This window comes from Solenopsis invicta, chromosome 15 (genome assembly GCF_016802725.1).
Source record: "Solenopsis invicta isolate M01_SB chromosome 15, UNIL_Sinv_3.0, whole genome shotgun sequence".
Lineage (NCBI taxonomy): Eukaryota > Metazoa > Arthropoda > Insecta > Hymenoptera > Formicidae > Solenopsis > Solenopsis invicta.
In genome coordinates, this window is record NC_052678.1 from 4,890,081 (window position 1) to 4,906,626 (window position 16,546).

At 28.9% G+C, this 16,546-nt stretch overlaps 1 protein-coding gene across 3 annotated transcripts; it reads left to right on the forward strand.

Annotated features, from left to right (window-relative positions):
• Positions 1 to 2,062: 2,062 nt before the first annotated feature.
• Positions 2,063 to 16,494, forward strand: LOC105192923 (alpha-tocopherol transfer protein). 3 transcript variants are annotated; one of them, XM_039458027.1, is made up of 7 exons: positions 2,063 to 2,413; positions 11,461 to 11,729; positions 14,669 to 14,760; positions 15,326 to 15,571; positions 15,765 to 15,959; positions 16,104 to 16,281; positions 16,359 to 16,494. In XM_039458027.1, the coding sequence occupies exons 2-7, from the start codon at positions 11,495 to 11,497 to the stop codon at positions 16,400 to 16,402; spliced, it is 990 nt and encodes a 329-aa protein (XP_039313961.1). In that variant the 5' UTR covers positions 2,063 to 2,413; positions 11,461 to 11,494; the 3' UTR covers positions 16,403 to 16,494. The 3 variants fall into 3 exon arrangements, with proteins under 3 accessions (XP_039313961.1, XP_039313962.1, XP_039313963.1); XM_039458028.1 differs by having other exon boundaries at positions 2,064 to 2,413; positions 11,419 to 11,729; XM_039458029.1 differs by lacking the exon at positions 2,063 to 2,413 and adding an exon at positions 7,075 to 7,202.
• The last annotated feature ends 52 nt before the right edge of the window (positions 16,495 to 16,546 follow it).

Here is a 16,546-nt window from a genome sequence, read left to right on the forward strand (position 1 = left end):
ATACAGTACAATTTAATACACGACTGTGCTTACAGCGCGTGAAATAATAAAAAATGTTATTACGTTTATGAAGATTTTTAACAGCACAATTGTGATTTGAAAATGTACTACTCATATCACATCTAAGAATTAAATGGTCGATATCCGGTTCAAGAGGGCAATTTATTAAAATTCATGAAACATTAACACATTGTGACCAAGACCTCTATTAGTATTCTCTATTGAACCTATATCTTTTTTTTTAGTGCATCTATACATTTTTAATTACCACTCCATAGTTATGTAACATCATCGTACGATATAATTTGAAAGTAAATTACATTATTATAATAAAATTTCAGAGATATAACTTTACAAGAAGCTATTCCTTTCATATATGATTTATATACGCTTGAGTAATCAGAACTCGAAATTGTCCAGCAGTCTTGCAATTCAAACCGAATATCAAGCTCGAATCTTTTGTACTTGAAAGTCATAAACAAAGTCTGAAATTGAATTAAAGAGTTGATGTTTCCAACATTCTTTTTCGCGTAACTTTGTCATAACTTACTAATTTCTTTTTTTTTTACATCATTAAATTCTACTACGCTATTTCTTATTCTGCAAATAAATATTTTAACCTTTGCACATGAAATCTTGCTCTTCGTCCTCCTTGTTTTGGCTGTTGTCTATTTCAACGCTCGAATATGATACGAGTAATAGATCCTCAAATCCAGGGTTGGGTATTAACTATTTAAAAAGTAAACAACTTATAACTTAATTCAGTTAACTTTAAATGATTTAATTTTTAACTTCAACCTTTTATTTTTGAAATACATAAACTTCAATTTATTAACTTTTTTCCTAAGTTAAAAATTTATTTATATAAAAGAAAAATTACAGAAAAAAATACATTCTCTCACAAACAATATTTCTTTGTTATTTCATATAAACTTAATTTACAAATAAAATATTAAATTTGTTTAATGATTCATATTAATTATAATTATTTTGAGTAATCTAACTTTAAAAACTTATAAATTTCTAATTTAATATAAATAATGCTTTTCAAAATTAACTTTTAATTTAAATTAATTTAATCTTAATGTGACTTTTAACTAGTTAGTGTTTTATTCATGTAACTTTTAACATAACTGAATTAATTTTAACTTAACTTAATTTAGTTAAAAAATATATTAACTTATTTAAAGCTGCTCGAATCATAGTGCTATTAAAATTCTTCAAATGTAATAAATATTTTTGTTTATATGCTTATACAGTTTTAAAAGTCTCAAATAATCAAATATTTCGAAAATAAAGCATTATCGAGAATAATATAATTTTGTTTTACAGAATGATATAAAAATTTAGTCGTTCCGAAACTTTTGGGACACATTGTATAGAGACATATTTACATTTTTGTGCGATTTACATTTAAGAATTTTTCTTGTTTCACATTATTTTACTTGCAAATAAATTATCATCTTTTTGCTACATAAAGCTATTTCATAATAGCAATCTTGACGCTGTATCTTTTGCAATATTTTTATTTTGTTTTTTTTATATTACCAAACTTATTCAAAATCAAATGTTCTTGTACATAAACAATAAAATTATTTTTATTATATATTATTGCAATGAATATTATTATCCTTTAAATTATAATAATTCCCCTTAATTCTCAATATTCGAGAATGAATGTTCTGGATATTATAAATTCATCACAGTTTAATTATTATTATTATTACATTTAAAACTCAAAACTTGGATGTTTTTATTTCAAGACGGCTCGATCACGTAATTTCCTCTAATTAATTTGTATTCAGGCTGTATCTCATACTCACTACTGTCAACAATTTTATTAATACAAACATATTCAGCAGCAAACATTTCAGCAGGCACGTACTTCTCGTGTTCTTTCGATTTCCGCGTTAAAACAATTTAAGCAGCAAACTCCCTTTCCAAATGTACAAACGCAATCGCGTTAGTAGCATTATTCGATGCTAAATAATCACACGTTCTGCAATGTCATACTTACGTAAAGGTGGGGAGAACCTGTGACTTTCAAGCAATACTGACTCGATTGTTTCAACGTGGTTCTCATAAGTGATTCGTGCACCACGGTATACTGACCCTCTTCCACGTAGTCTTTCCTTTTCACTACGTCCGCGATTCATTCACGGACGATACTAGGGACAGATCGGTTGAATCAGCGCTCAGTCTGCTGTCATCGGCTCTCGTACTTCGTTTTAACAGTACATCTGTTAAAATCTCGGTGCGAGTAAACCGGAGTCTCTGTGATAACAGGTATAGCAGTTTTGTAACATGTGAAAATTGTTTGGAGAACAAGAGAGTGCGTGATTCAGAAGATCGGTGTACGATCGATTGTTTGAGAGACCTTCGAGATCTCTTTAAGATCATTGAGATAATTTTGGTGAGTACTCACACATTTCTTTGTATCTTAACCGAATAGAAATTTTATTTTTACTGTTGACCTCAATTAGATTTTTCAAGCACCCACCTTGTGTCTCAAAATGGTAATTATCGAAAAACTTTTCAATCTCTTAAAACTTCTTAAAATTCTCCACAAAAACTCTACTATAGTCAATAGATTCAAAAAAAAGTTTAATTGAGTGTTTAAAGCATCAAAATATTATAGGTGTGAAAGGTCTAATTGAGATCAAAAGTAGAAGTGAAATTTCGTCTCGAGTTGCTCTTCAATTATAATTTCTATATTTCTTCATATTACTTTTCTTATTTGTTCACTTTAATAATTAACGGAGTGTTTGATTCTTTAAAAAATATAATCTCAATAAAATATAACACTAAAAAGTAAGCTTTTCTTTTCTTTACACTTGTTATTTTGGAGGAAATTTTAAAGATTTTTTTTTTTACGAAACTGTACATATTGAATTTGAAAATTGCGTTTTTCCAAAAAATTCTTTCTTTTTGTTATAATTTATAAACAAGTTTAAAAAGGCAAAAAAAGCTTTCATGATTTGATGCCAAATGTAATCAAAAATATTACTTTCAAATTTCAAATTGATCGAATAAATCATGTTTGAGTTATTATGGCTATCATTTTGAAAATTTTCCAAAGAGGTATATTACATATGTCTGTGTTTCTAAACAAAACGTGACGTTGATAAATATCCTACTTTTTAACTCGCTAATAATTTCTCAACTTTTTGTGATGAATTAACAAAACAGATATGCGTGGCTAATCATTTTTCTAACAAATAAGTACATTTTGTTTTGCACTTTATATTGCTTGACAAATTTAAAGTTTTTAAACGATAAACTTGATTTTTATAGATCTGTACCTGAATAGGTAATTTTTATAGATCTGTCGTAGAAAATGAGTCCATAAGCAAAATTACTTTACCAAGTCACATTTTTGAGAAAATTGCACTTCAAAAAGTCGAAAATGGCATTTTTTTAGTACCTTTGAGCTTAAATAACTACTAAATGTAATGTGATGGAGCAATTTTATTTACAGATTCGTTTTCAGTGAAAATCTATTAACGTTTTTCAATGAGCGACACTGAGGCGCACTTAGTGCGTTTTGCATTAAAACCGACACCGTCTATTGGAGCTCGTGCCGAATTTTTGCATTTAGTGCGCACTAAGCACTAATTGTGAGTGCACACCAGTTCGCCAGTGAAATACGCCATAAAAAAATTATTTGTTGCATTGATTTCTTCATACAAAATATTGTTGGTAAATTCAAAGAAAAAAAAATAATAATAACTCGTTTATGTAACTTGAAAAATTATACCGGTATAATAATTATTCTATACCATTTTGCAACACAAGTGCAAATAGTTATTTTTCATATATTTTTGCCTGTTGAATACGAATTGATTATTCCAATTTGACTATTATTTGACAATTTTGAAAAAAATAGCACAAACGACAAAATTTGAAAACCATCTTTGCAAAATTATGACATGATAGCGAAATTTTGACAACAAATTTGTGTTCAGCAGATAAAAATATGTTCGAAATGATTAGAGGAAGGATGAGGTCGTGAGATGCGTGGGATAGTGAGATATCACAATATCTTGTATGATTTGCGTTAAATTCTAAAAGCAACCATTAAAATTTCTTCATTATAATCTATTTAGACATACATAATTATTGATTATTAGTATTCACTGCGTTTTTATCAAAACTGATTTTCAGTTCAGCAGATAGCATAGATTTTTGCAAGTGTATACTCTTTACGTAATTTCAAAAGAATGTTACATATTAATTTTTTAACTTTAGTTTAGTTTGTGAAGACCTTGAATATTTTCAAATAATGTAATTAAATTTAATGTATGCCGTATTAGATGAATGAATTTGGTATATACGACCGTATTCATCTTCTTTGAGAATCAAAGATTCCTTGTTATTGTTCTTCACGTACTACGTTTTATTCTAGGCAAGACAAAGACAGACAGAAACATGAAATCCTCATGTTTTAAGGAGAGATATAAATACGAGTAATAAAGTTATATATATTATGTAGTAAGAAAGATTGTGAAATAATCGTGATGAGTCATCTGTATTACGTGCGTATCGCTCTTACAATCTTACAACCTCATAATAAATGTTACATAACGTTTACTAACAAAGAAATTCTTTTAAAAAAGTTATTTTTTTAAGATAAAAACATTATAAAAAAATTTTTTTTTCAAATAAAATATATTTTATAAAATGTTGATAAAACCTTGTTTTGTACTTATTGGTATGTCAAATCTATGAAAATTAATTTGTAATATTTTATAATCATAAATGTTTTTTATTATTTTATAACATTAGTTGTTAGTATTCCAGGATCCTCTTGCTAACTCACAAACGCATTCTCTTTTCTTTTTTCGATAAATTGTAAATTATGTTCATTCTATGTAACCCCGATGAACTTCTAATTATAAATAGAACTCATTTGCTATCAAACTGATGTTGATACGAATTGTGTCGCGTTAATTTTTATTGAGTTAAAAAAAAGTTATGTTAAAAAAACAAAATAGTATTCCATCCCTTTCCTTTCTGTTTACTTATTCGTGCTTAAAAGGGTATTAAACAGTGTGACAATTCAAATTACATAAGCGGACTATTATTTTCTCTTTAATTTATCCATAACTAACTTTTTACACAAAATGGGCAACACAATAGATGATTCTTATAAATTTTTTGGAGCTAAAAATAAATCCGCAAATAAAATTGCTCTATCATATCATTGCTCTATCGTTGAGTTATTTTAGTAAAGTACTAAAAAATGCAATTTTCTAATCAAGTTGCTCTATGTCACATTTTTAAGTAAAATTTTCTTAAAAATATAATATAGAGCAACTTCATTATGGATTTCTGTAATGCAGTGTTTTCTATAATAAAAAATTAACAAGAATCACTTGATTCGATTTATAACGGACAAATATTAATTTTATAAACATTTATTTGTATCTTTTACGTAATACCTTCATTATTATATATTTTGTTCGTTGCACCTCGAACACTTGATTATACGTAGCTGTAGAGTATTATGTGACGCCACGTAAAACGATAATCGTTGATTAATCGATCGCACATAAAATGTGCGTAAACGTACAACGTTTCTCTAGCGTTGTATGCAAGTTTCGCAAACATCGCAAAAATGTTGGAAATAGTACGACGTTGTATACGTAAGGTATAACTGAATCGGGATATTTCTGGTTGCTTAGATATTATCGAACGCAATTTATAATGCGAAACGCAAAACGTTGCGTTACATAAACGTCGTTGCTCCATATATGCTGTTATTGTACACTGTCGTACGTGATTCAGCGTATTCAGCATCTTATAAGAATAAATCGATAAAACGGTGTCGCTGATACCGTTTATTGATTTGTTACGCAAGACGGTCAAAATAATTCTACGACCTTAGGCGGTTATCACAACCTTTATTATCGCGGATCGGATGTTATTATTGTCTAACCGACATACAGGGTGTTTATTAATGATTGTATACACCTTTTAAGTCATAAGAGGTGACTTACGACTTCACTTCATATAAATTACATGGAGCAGTCAGTAGTCTTAAGGCGCATTCTTCTGATAAAAGGTGTATATGTTACTGTAAAAGCCCGAACTACGGTAAATCCTAAGATTTTCCAGTAAAACCTAAGATTTACCAACTCTTAATGGTAAAAGTCCCAACAGTTCTGTGATCATCGTTCATTTCAAACTTTTACCACCATTCACTTGGTAAATCTTAGGATTTACCTCAAAGGCACGGTAAATGTTGAAAAAGACATATTATAACGTGTTCGGCGCAAATTTTATTTGTGTTATTTTTTACTATTCAAGAAGTATTTTAAAGGTGTTTTCAAATGACTAGTTACTAAAAATTAATAAATAAAAATACTAAATGAAAATAATTTAAAATAGATGGGAATTTGACTGATTAGTAATATAAATTATACAACCATTAATGAACATCCTATGACGACGTAATATTTCATCGTAATAATCCTTGAACAACAGCTCCATATTCTCATCTCATTTTTACCTGCTTTATTCAGCCAATTTGAAGAGTGTGAAAAAATTTACATTATAGAAGCGTCACAAAAGTCACATTTATTTTCACATTTATTTTAGTCTAGAAATACACGTGTACAAAAGTTTTTGGCCAAAAATTCAACGAATGTCATCGACCAAGCACCGTACTTATATACACCGTATTGATATAGCCCCGTGTAACTTTTTCCTATTCCCGAAGCTAAAATTACCATTTCGAGGAAGGCGTTTTGAGTCAATTGAGAGCATAAAAAAAAATTCGCTAAAGAAGCTGAAGCTCAATCAACCTACAAACGAGGATTGGGTCAAACGGTGGTGTGTTGCACTCGATGGGGCTTACTTTAAAGGCGACAAAATAAATTTTGATAAATAAATTTTTCTGTGTTTTAATTAATAATTCCGGATATTTTTTTACACAGAATATACATTCATATCATGTTTATGATATTAAGAGTGATAATCTTGAACAAAGTATTGGACGAAAACAGATAGATAAACCAACTACCTTCTCCCCCCCTCCTCCCCCCTCGCCATTCTTTAATATGAAAGCGCGTATGAAGAATGCGTATAAAGAAACGCACCCGCGTTGAAGCCGCACGTTCGCACGGTATGTAATTTCGGTGTGCAGTGACAACCCTTAGAGGCACGGGCGCAATAATCAATTCGAATATTGTGAAGTACTCGTAAGTACTTTAGAGCATTACAATTTACAATTTTTTACAAAATTGTCAGTAACTTTTCAATATAATAATATAAATTTTCAAAACTTTCCGTAATCTAATATTTTTATAAGATTTTGAAAATGCATATTTTGATATTTCAGAAACGTCTTTGAAACATTGTAAAGATGTGTTAGAAATTTTTTATTTTAATTAAAGAAGCGTTCTGTGTACAGGAATCTAAGTTAATAATATTTAAATTATAATATATTATTAAATTAATAATAAAGAAGAGAAGATCATGAGCTAGTGTGGATGAGTTATGAATTTTTGTATAATTCGCGTTGAATTCTATGATTTCTATCTCACAAACGCATCTTTTTTTCCTCTGTAATAAATTATAAATTATGTCACGTCCTGTATTTATTGAGTTATGTTAAGATGATATTCTCCCTTCTCTCCTCTTTATAATTTTCTACACAAGTTTTCTTAAATATTGCATTAATACTTAATAATAGTATAATAATTAAGTAATAAATAAATTTAAGTAATTTGAGATTTGCGAAAAAGTAACAATTTGAAGTTGTATATTATTTATTTTTGTTTTAATATTGTAAGACTCAAGATTGTTTACTATAATATTTGAATTATTATCAATTCGTGCGGTAACGTTTCTTGATTAAACTCCGATACTTTTACCTTTTTAATTTTCGCCCTATCTACATGTATAAAATCTATAAAATGTTAATATATTATAAGGATTAAAAAAGATATAAATTTCAAAAAATAGTATTAAAATTATTATTATATATTAAATGTGACATAAATATGATATAGTATAAAAAAGACAAACAAAGTTAATAAGCAAGACAGTCTGCAAATATTGTAATAAAATTTTATAAAATTAAAAGTGCACAGAAAAGCATGTTTTATGCATTTAATATGTTTTAAATGATAAAATTCATTACAGTTTTTGTACAGTTTGTTAAAAATTCATTAATTTATGAGACTGTTAATATCTAGAAAGTGCATATAATTGTTACAGTCTTGGAAAAATTTACTTTGCTGTGAAGACCGGAAGATGTTGCCATGAGATGTTGCAGACATATTGTTAATTTATGTTTCTGCAATGTCTCCGTAATATTGCATTGCAATCTGCATTGCAACATTGATACAATGTTGCTGCAATTTTCTATGTTGTATGAGAATTCTGAGCAAAGCCCGGGAGCACACATTCTTGCATAATGCATAACACATAAAAGAATGAACCAATCAAAATTTTTCATTTCTATCTTGGAAAGGGAAATAAAGGATTCTGGTCCATTCTCTTATGCATTATACAAAAGTCTGCTCCAGCTTTTACATTTCCATATACAAACTAAATAATAATTATTTAGTTTGGTATAATTATATATTATAATTAGTTTTATATACATATAATGATTTTAAATAAACCAATATAATTGAAAAGGTACTTTAAAAACTTTGAAATGTTGTGCATCACATGAAAAAATACTTGCAAAATAACTGTTGGAAATTATTGGATGCAAATAATTTTTGTATAGTTTTTTCACGAATCCAATAATATTTTTCCATAAAGGTTTCCGCAAGATTATACATGAAAATTGTTATATAAAAAAATGTTTTTCATTTTTTATTTCTAAAAAAATGTTTATTAATTAATTTCGCACTGTCTTCTTTCCTATGCAAAATTGAGTTTAGTATGAATAGTTCTGCGTATTGACATATGCATATCTCTTTATACGTAATAATAATATGTTCTGCGTAATGACTTTTCAAGAACAAATGTTTTTGCGTACAAAATAATATAATTAAGCCTTTAATAGTATAATAAATATAAGTTTGTATCCGGTTAATGCGAAAGAGCAGGAGCCAATAATATACGTATAAATTAACAGAAAAAATTCAATAATTATGATAAAACATTGCTCAATAAATTGCGTTCTATAAAATAAGTAAGTAATTCTACCTCAATAGCATTTAATTTTTCTTCTTACATAACATTTCTATAATACGTATACTTTATCCACATTTACGTGTTATCTCAAGAAAAAACTTGTTCTTTGGAAAAAGGTAATAGGTAACTTTACAAGAAAGAAAATTTAGTTTTCCACAAAATACCTGCAACACGTTGAGCGAAATAATGCATAATGTATACTATGTATAGTAGTGAATAAGCCAGAGTAAAGCAGAAAGAAGTTTCCTTACTAGAATTAACACGTAGTTTACTAACAACGAAACAAAATAATAAAAAAAGATATTTATATTCCCAAGACAAATTGTGACGCAATTGTTTATGTTAATTAGCATGCATGTCCTCACATAACATCGGACATTCTATGTATACATTCTATTTTTTCTTTATAATATGAAAATAATATCCTGTGCATATAATAAAATGTAGATACATTTTATATACATAATTTGAATGTACATTATTGTATATAATATGTACATCTATTAATGTATTTCTATTAATTATTTTTTATTCTTTGTATTAATACGCTGAAGGTGACTTCAAAGCGAGTCAAAACATTCGTTTGAGTGATTTTGTTATTTCAAGATAAATAAATAATTAAATAAACATTATTAATTTTGATTGCGCACTTATATCCGCGCTGACTCTCATTAGCCTTATTAATTATATGTTGTTTTGAATTTCAAGAGACCTGAGATACATATTATTTGTTATAAATATTATTGATAGACAAAATAAGTCCATGGATAAAAAAACAATATTTTTAAATGTTTTTAAAATGTTTTTTTAATAAAAATTTTTTCATATTTAATTTAATTATTGTATTATATTGTCATATTTCTTTGCATTCTTATTTAAACAAATAACAGAAAAGTTATTCCAGATGCTATTCCGCATTTGTAAAAATCATTAAAAAAAACTATAATTTTATATATATTTATATAAATAATATACTTTAATTATACATGGTTCAAGAATAATTATACTTCAGACGTTCAAGGAAATAGAAATGTTTGATATTTTGCAAATTTATTTTACGCTAGGAATGAGAGTGGCAATGCACAGCTTGACATTTTCGTGTACCAATATGAGCCAAAATTAAATTATCGAAATGAATAGGCGTGTAATAAGATTATACGCTGTATAGCAGATATAGAATGACTATTATCTGCAAAGTGGGTTCGCGGAAGTGGGTGTGCTTGATAGCGCCGGCTAAAGCTCAATTTGAGTATTCATGATTTCAACTATTCATTTGCGACTCACTTTTGGAACTACAGCGCGCGATACGGGCAGAAAAAAAACAAAAGATATAACATTTCTGAAAAATTATTGCGCCCAAAACAAAACTTAAACTTTATTGGATTTTATATTATAAATGGAAAGATTATAAATTCGTAAGAATTTTCGAAAGCTATGTCGTTGAAAAATCAGACATATGTATTAATTATGTATCAATTTTTTCAAATCTTTAAGAAAGACGATCAGACGATTGCTGTATGCACTGAATTTTAAATGCACTTATGAATTAAAATGTTCATATAAATTTCTGTATTTCTTTTTAAATTGTGAACAAGGACTTTTACAGAAAGAACGGTTTTACTGAAGTATCTAAATATTTAGCCGCATACAGATCTAAATATAATCTTGTTAATGTGAATCATTAAAATAAGTGTATAGGGTCTTCATAGCATAGCTATAATACTGCAAAAAATGTAGATATTCTAGCAACTAATTTGAGCGTACATACTTATTTTGATAACCCAACAAATTTATTTTTCAGATCTGTATCTACCTAAATTTTCAAATACATTAACAAAATCGTTTTTTCCTTGTTCTAAATCATGCAAAAAGTAGCTATTTTATTGAAAATAAAGGAAAAATTAGAAAATCTATGTCGAACATTAATTCATCGATGTAGAAGTCTCGCAGCGCACGTCTTCAGCGCTCAACGTCGCATTCAGCTTTCCGTGTTGGTCGACGCGAAACTTGTTCAACGTTTACACATACGCAATGCTCTCACATCAGCGTGTATCTACTTCCGCGATACAGCTAGAAAGACTCTGAAGAGTACACAGACACAGACCTTTGACTCGGGAAACGGTATATACGTGAAGGCAGCATTTCGGTCCTGCGTCTCAATTCATTCTTTCGTGCCTCCGTGGAAATCAGTTCTATCTTTACAAAGCTTGCGAAATTGACGTTACGCGTGTGCCGAAATATCACTTTCGACTTTCTATTTAGCGTCGACGGACGGATAATACGAGTGCTACAACTGTCCGACAGATATTCATCGCCCTGTGATCCAGTTGCGGTCACAATGTCTTCGGGTGTGAAAGAAAACGTTAAACCTACGCTGGTCCTACCAAATAAACAAGAGATGTACGAGCACTGGCAGAAGAATGCTCCGAAAATCAAATTTGGTGAACACACACTTACAATTGAAATAAGCGAGGAAATCGATGAATTCTTTGTCCAGAAGGCCAAGGAAGAACTGCGGGAGACGCCGGAAGTTGTCGCTGAAAGTTTAGCGGAATTCAAAGAGTTGCTTGCAGGTAACGGAAAATTAATTGTATTAAAAATGTAATTATCATTGTGTCGTCTCGACTGCAGAATCGGTGCCACAGATTAAAGAACGTGGCGTGTAAAAAAAAAGTAACATATGGGAATCAAGGTAATTCGCTAGTTTCGCGATCTTTGGAGAGCTCAAGGTTCTGGCGTTACTTTCTTTTTCGGTTCTCTCTTATTCGTCTTGTTTTCTTTTGCAACCGGTTTTTCAAGTATCACAGACAGTAAAACTGCAAAAATAAGGTGCCATCCTTCTTTTTTGTTTTTGGATACTATCGGCCTTTTTTCACTAAAGTTTTGCAAAACTCGCTCTCGTTTAAATAGAGAAACGTACGGTGCCACTAGAACGAATTGCGTTAGATTTCGTGTTTGCAAAAATTAAAGAGAAACTAAAAATAATTAATCCACGCAGGGAAGCGCAATGACAAGTAAAACAAAGAAATTTCCTCTTTACGTAATCTCCAAAGAAACACGAATGTAGTTTTAGCAAGATATATTTGCACAACAGAACTAATTGTCGTATCATCGTAAGTGAACATATAAATCGTAAAATAGCGATTCTCTTTTCCATTGCGTAATTGATAAAGCAATTTTTGATGTTCAAAGAACGTCAGCGCATGATAAACAGCAATGTTTTTAGAATAAGAATGAAATCTTGCATACAATTATTATTCGCAATGGTCAATTTAACAATAGTAAAAGTACACGAATACGCGGTGTATGAATTCAGTCATGCTCATACAAATCGAGTAATAAGAACGAAAGTTGTTCGCGCTTTTTATCGTAATAATCTTTAACGGAGTTTTGCTTCTTGTATTCCAGGAAATGATATACAAATTATTTCGTTACAAATAAAAATGTAAATTTGTTTTCTAGAAAAGCGATAATGATTACAACATAATCGGAATACTATTTATATAGAGTGCAGTACTGACCCATATTTCAGAAGTTAACTTATGTAATAATTTTAAGAAGAAAAGTTTAGATACACATGTAATATCAAAGATCTTGCTTCAGGTATATAAAATTTTAAAAATAAAATCACTGTTTTTTTCTTAATATATCGTAAACAAAGAACAATAACTTTATAAATTTTTTACTTTGTATCTCTGAAACGAGATCTTTGGGATCATTATATTAGGTTCAAAAAAAGTCATATTGTTCTTCTTCTGTGTAAATAAAAGGCATTTTTTCATACAAAGCAAAAACTTTCATTTACATCAGAAACAAATTAACGACATGACATTTTTGCCAATCTATAATATGTTTATATAAACTTTTTTAAATGAAATAAATCTCAAAAAGCAATTTTATATGTATTAAACAATATTAAAAGAAACACATTAATAATATAACATATTACACAAATAAAAAAAGATCGCCGATACCGACATACCATTTTATTTTTAGATTATATTTCTTAAACAAAACTAAAAATAAAATAAAACTTAAAACAAATTTTTATGTCGTTTCGAAAATTGCAATAATTAAAAGACGAGTAGAGATGAGCATCTGACAAAATAAACACCTCAACACTTATATAATAATTATTAGTGATTTTCCTTTTCTTTTAGACATTTTTCTTTTCTTCCTCTTTTACATGAGTCATTTGTACAAATTAATACATATACATAAGAATTCTTAGAAGTCTTTTGACGCAAAACGTTTGTCGATTTATACAAATATCTAATGCTGTTTCCTCATAACATGTAGCGCGTCGATATATAAAGATTAGATTTACTAATTAAAATTACTAATTTAATAGAGATGCAGATAGATCAGCTATGTTTTTTATTTTGTATTATTTTATGATCTTTTTGCTGAAATCGAGACATTTTTAAAACACTATAATAAAGTACTTTATCATTATGTATTTTTAGATTTATAAAACTTGCACACACAGCAAGGTGATAAAATCAATCTGATAAAATCAGTGAATTTCAAACATTTTAAAATCCTGTAACTATATATACTTACTTTCAGTTTGAAATATTTTATCGTATCTAGCATATTTTTAAAATATCGGATGATTAAAATGCCACCATGTATTTAATATTTGCTCTTGCTTATATCACAAAGATTGGGCTTATAAATGGAAGAATTTCTCTTTTTGGTCACTTAAATAACAGATCTATATAGATTTAGTTTGAGATTTTACACTTGACGTCGCTTCCTTGTCAGATTAATGGAGCCCTCCACATATTTTATATATATATATATATATATAAAATATTTTATCACCTTGCTGTGTGTGCAAGTTTTATAAATCGAAAAATACACACACACACACACACACACACACACACACACACACACACACACACACACACACATATATATATATAAAAGTTGCCTCTGATCTAAAGTAAAATAAATAACATTTAATTAATTTTTTAAACTCTACTATTTTTGTTTAAAATATGAATATAATTATGAATACATAATTTTTAAATAAACCAAGACTTTTTGAAATAATTGACCATACCAAAATTTGTGTCATGCACTGTGTTTTTTGTGTGCACATGTACATATATACATGTATACATATAAATATAAACATAAACATAAACAACGATTTACTAATGTAACAGAAATGTTAAAAAATAATTCTGAACTTTTTCTAAATTTTTAAAAGCCCAGAATAATAAAAAATTTAAGCTAAAAAACCTAGATTATCTACAAAGTAAGTAAAAATACGAACCTACGGAGGAGAATTAAAACAGTCTTATAATTAATTTTTCTAATCCAGAATGTATATGTATGTATATAATTTATTCATATTTTATACGTATATTATTACAGTTTTGCGTTATTCTGGATCCATTTTTGGTTTCGTTTGCATAAGTTATACGCAAAATGTTCAATACATTCGCTGCAAAATCATCGATTTTATTATAAAATTAATTCTATTTTTTTGTTGCTTTAGGAGAACCTAATCTTTACTTACCAGATATGGATGACATCTATAAAATATTTTTACGACCTTGTAAGTGGTATCCGAAAAGTGCTTTCTCACTGGTAAGTCATGAAGTTTTCATTAAATTTATTATAGTAAATACTGCTTAATAAATTAAGTTTTCGAAGGTTCCGGAATATATTTCGGAGTTACTCTAGATATAAAAGCGATAAAATATGCAGTAAATAGTGCTCAGAATTATATTATAAAGATTCTCGGATGTTCTATACATCTATTCTGTTCTCTGGCTAATTTGGCAATCGTTTTTCTTTCTCGAATATTGTGAGCTAGTTTTTTGCATTATCAGCCACAAAATACAAGAGAGCAATTAAACTGTAGAAAAGAAAACAATGAAAAAAATCATCTGTAGTTAATTCAAAGACTTATCAGTAGTAACTCAAGATGTATTTAAAAATTAATTTGAAGCTTATGATGATATTCAATATTAAAAGCTAGGAAGATGCGTTAAATAATAATCCCTATTGATGTTTTCGTAAAAGAAGAATCACTTCCAAATTGATTGATGCTGAGGCTACAATAGAGAAGCATCCGATTACTTTTAGGACATTTTATATTTAATATAAAATTGTTGATAATAATAAATTACTCAAATATTTTACTCAACAGATGAAACGGTACTTTCGATTTCGCCTAAACTATCCAAATATATATAGCGATTTGTTGATCACCAAAGAAAAGGCTGCATTCCACGCCAATTTGATATATCCATTGCCGCTTCGTACTAAAGAGGGAAGCAGAATATTGATAATGGAATGTGGTAAACGGTGGAAACCAAAGGAAGTGTCGACCTATGTCTTTTTCAGAGGGTTGATATTAATTTTATTTCTGGCGTTTGTGGAGCACAAAACTCAGGTTTGTCATAGAAAAATGTTTCTTCACATTTCTTCACTCAATTCAAAATTGATCGACAGATATTAAATAAATATTTAAAATCAATCATAAATGCTTACGATTAGCAAGAGAATTGTGGGAATTTGTGCTCTCTCTGAGAGTGCTCAATGCGCAAGGCCTTGTTGCGTTTAACTGTGAAATCTTATTTTCTTAGATCGCAGGTGGACATATCATTCTGGATGCTGAAGGTTTATCTCTCGGTCATGTAACGTATATCACGCCGAGTTTTGCCAAAATGATGGTGGAATTTATACAGAAATGTTTGCCCTTTCGTCTCAAAGGTATTCATATAGTGAATCAGTCCTTCATCTTCAACATGGTATTCACAATATTCAAACCTTTTTTGGAGGTACAATCTTATAATCTTGTCTTATAGAAATTTAGTACTACCAGTAATAAATTTCAGTGAAAGATATAATTATGGAATAACAATAAATTTCTAATAAATTTTAGAATTTTTTTTTTAATTTTTATAACGTGGTGTATTGTGCAGGAGAAGATTCGCAAACGAATACATTTTCACGGGACAAACTGGGAGTCATTAAGGGCTTCCTTAGTAGCAGATAAGAAGACAATACTTAAGAAACATGGGGGCGATATGGAATTGCCGGAAGGGCCATACGGCGAGATGCTATGGCAGAATATGCTTTCGTGCGCACCCGCTTACGAAGGTAATTATATATAGGTAATTATATAACGTTTCATTCGCAATTTCAATAGTATCGCTAAAATCTATATTTTGTTTCAGCTGATCAACAGTATGGATATGTAACTGAAAAAGAAAAAATGTAATCTGGCGAAATCGCCCGATCAAAATGTTACCATCATTGATCATTATGGTTATCTACCATACGCATGAAGCTATAATAAAAAAATGCTGAATTTTTTGGCGTTTGGTAATTGGGAGATGGATGCTACTCACGGCTATCATGTCAA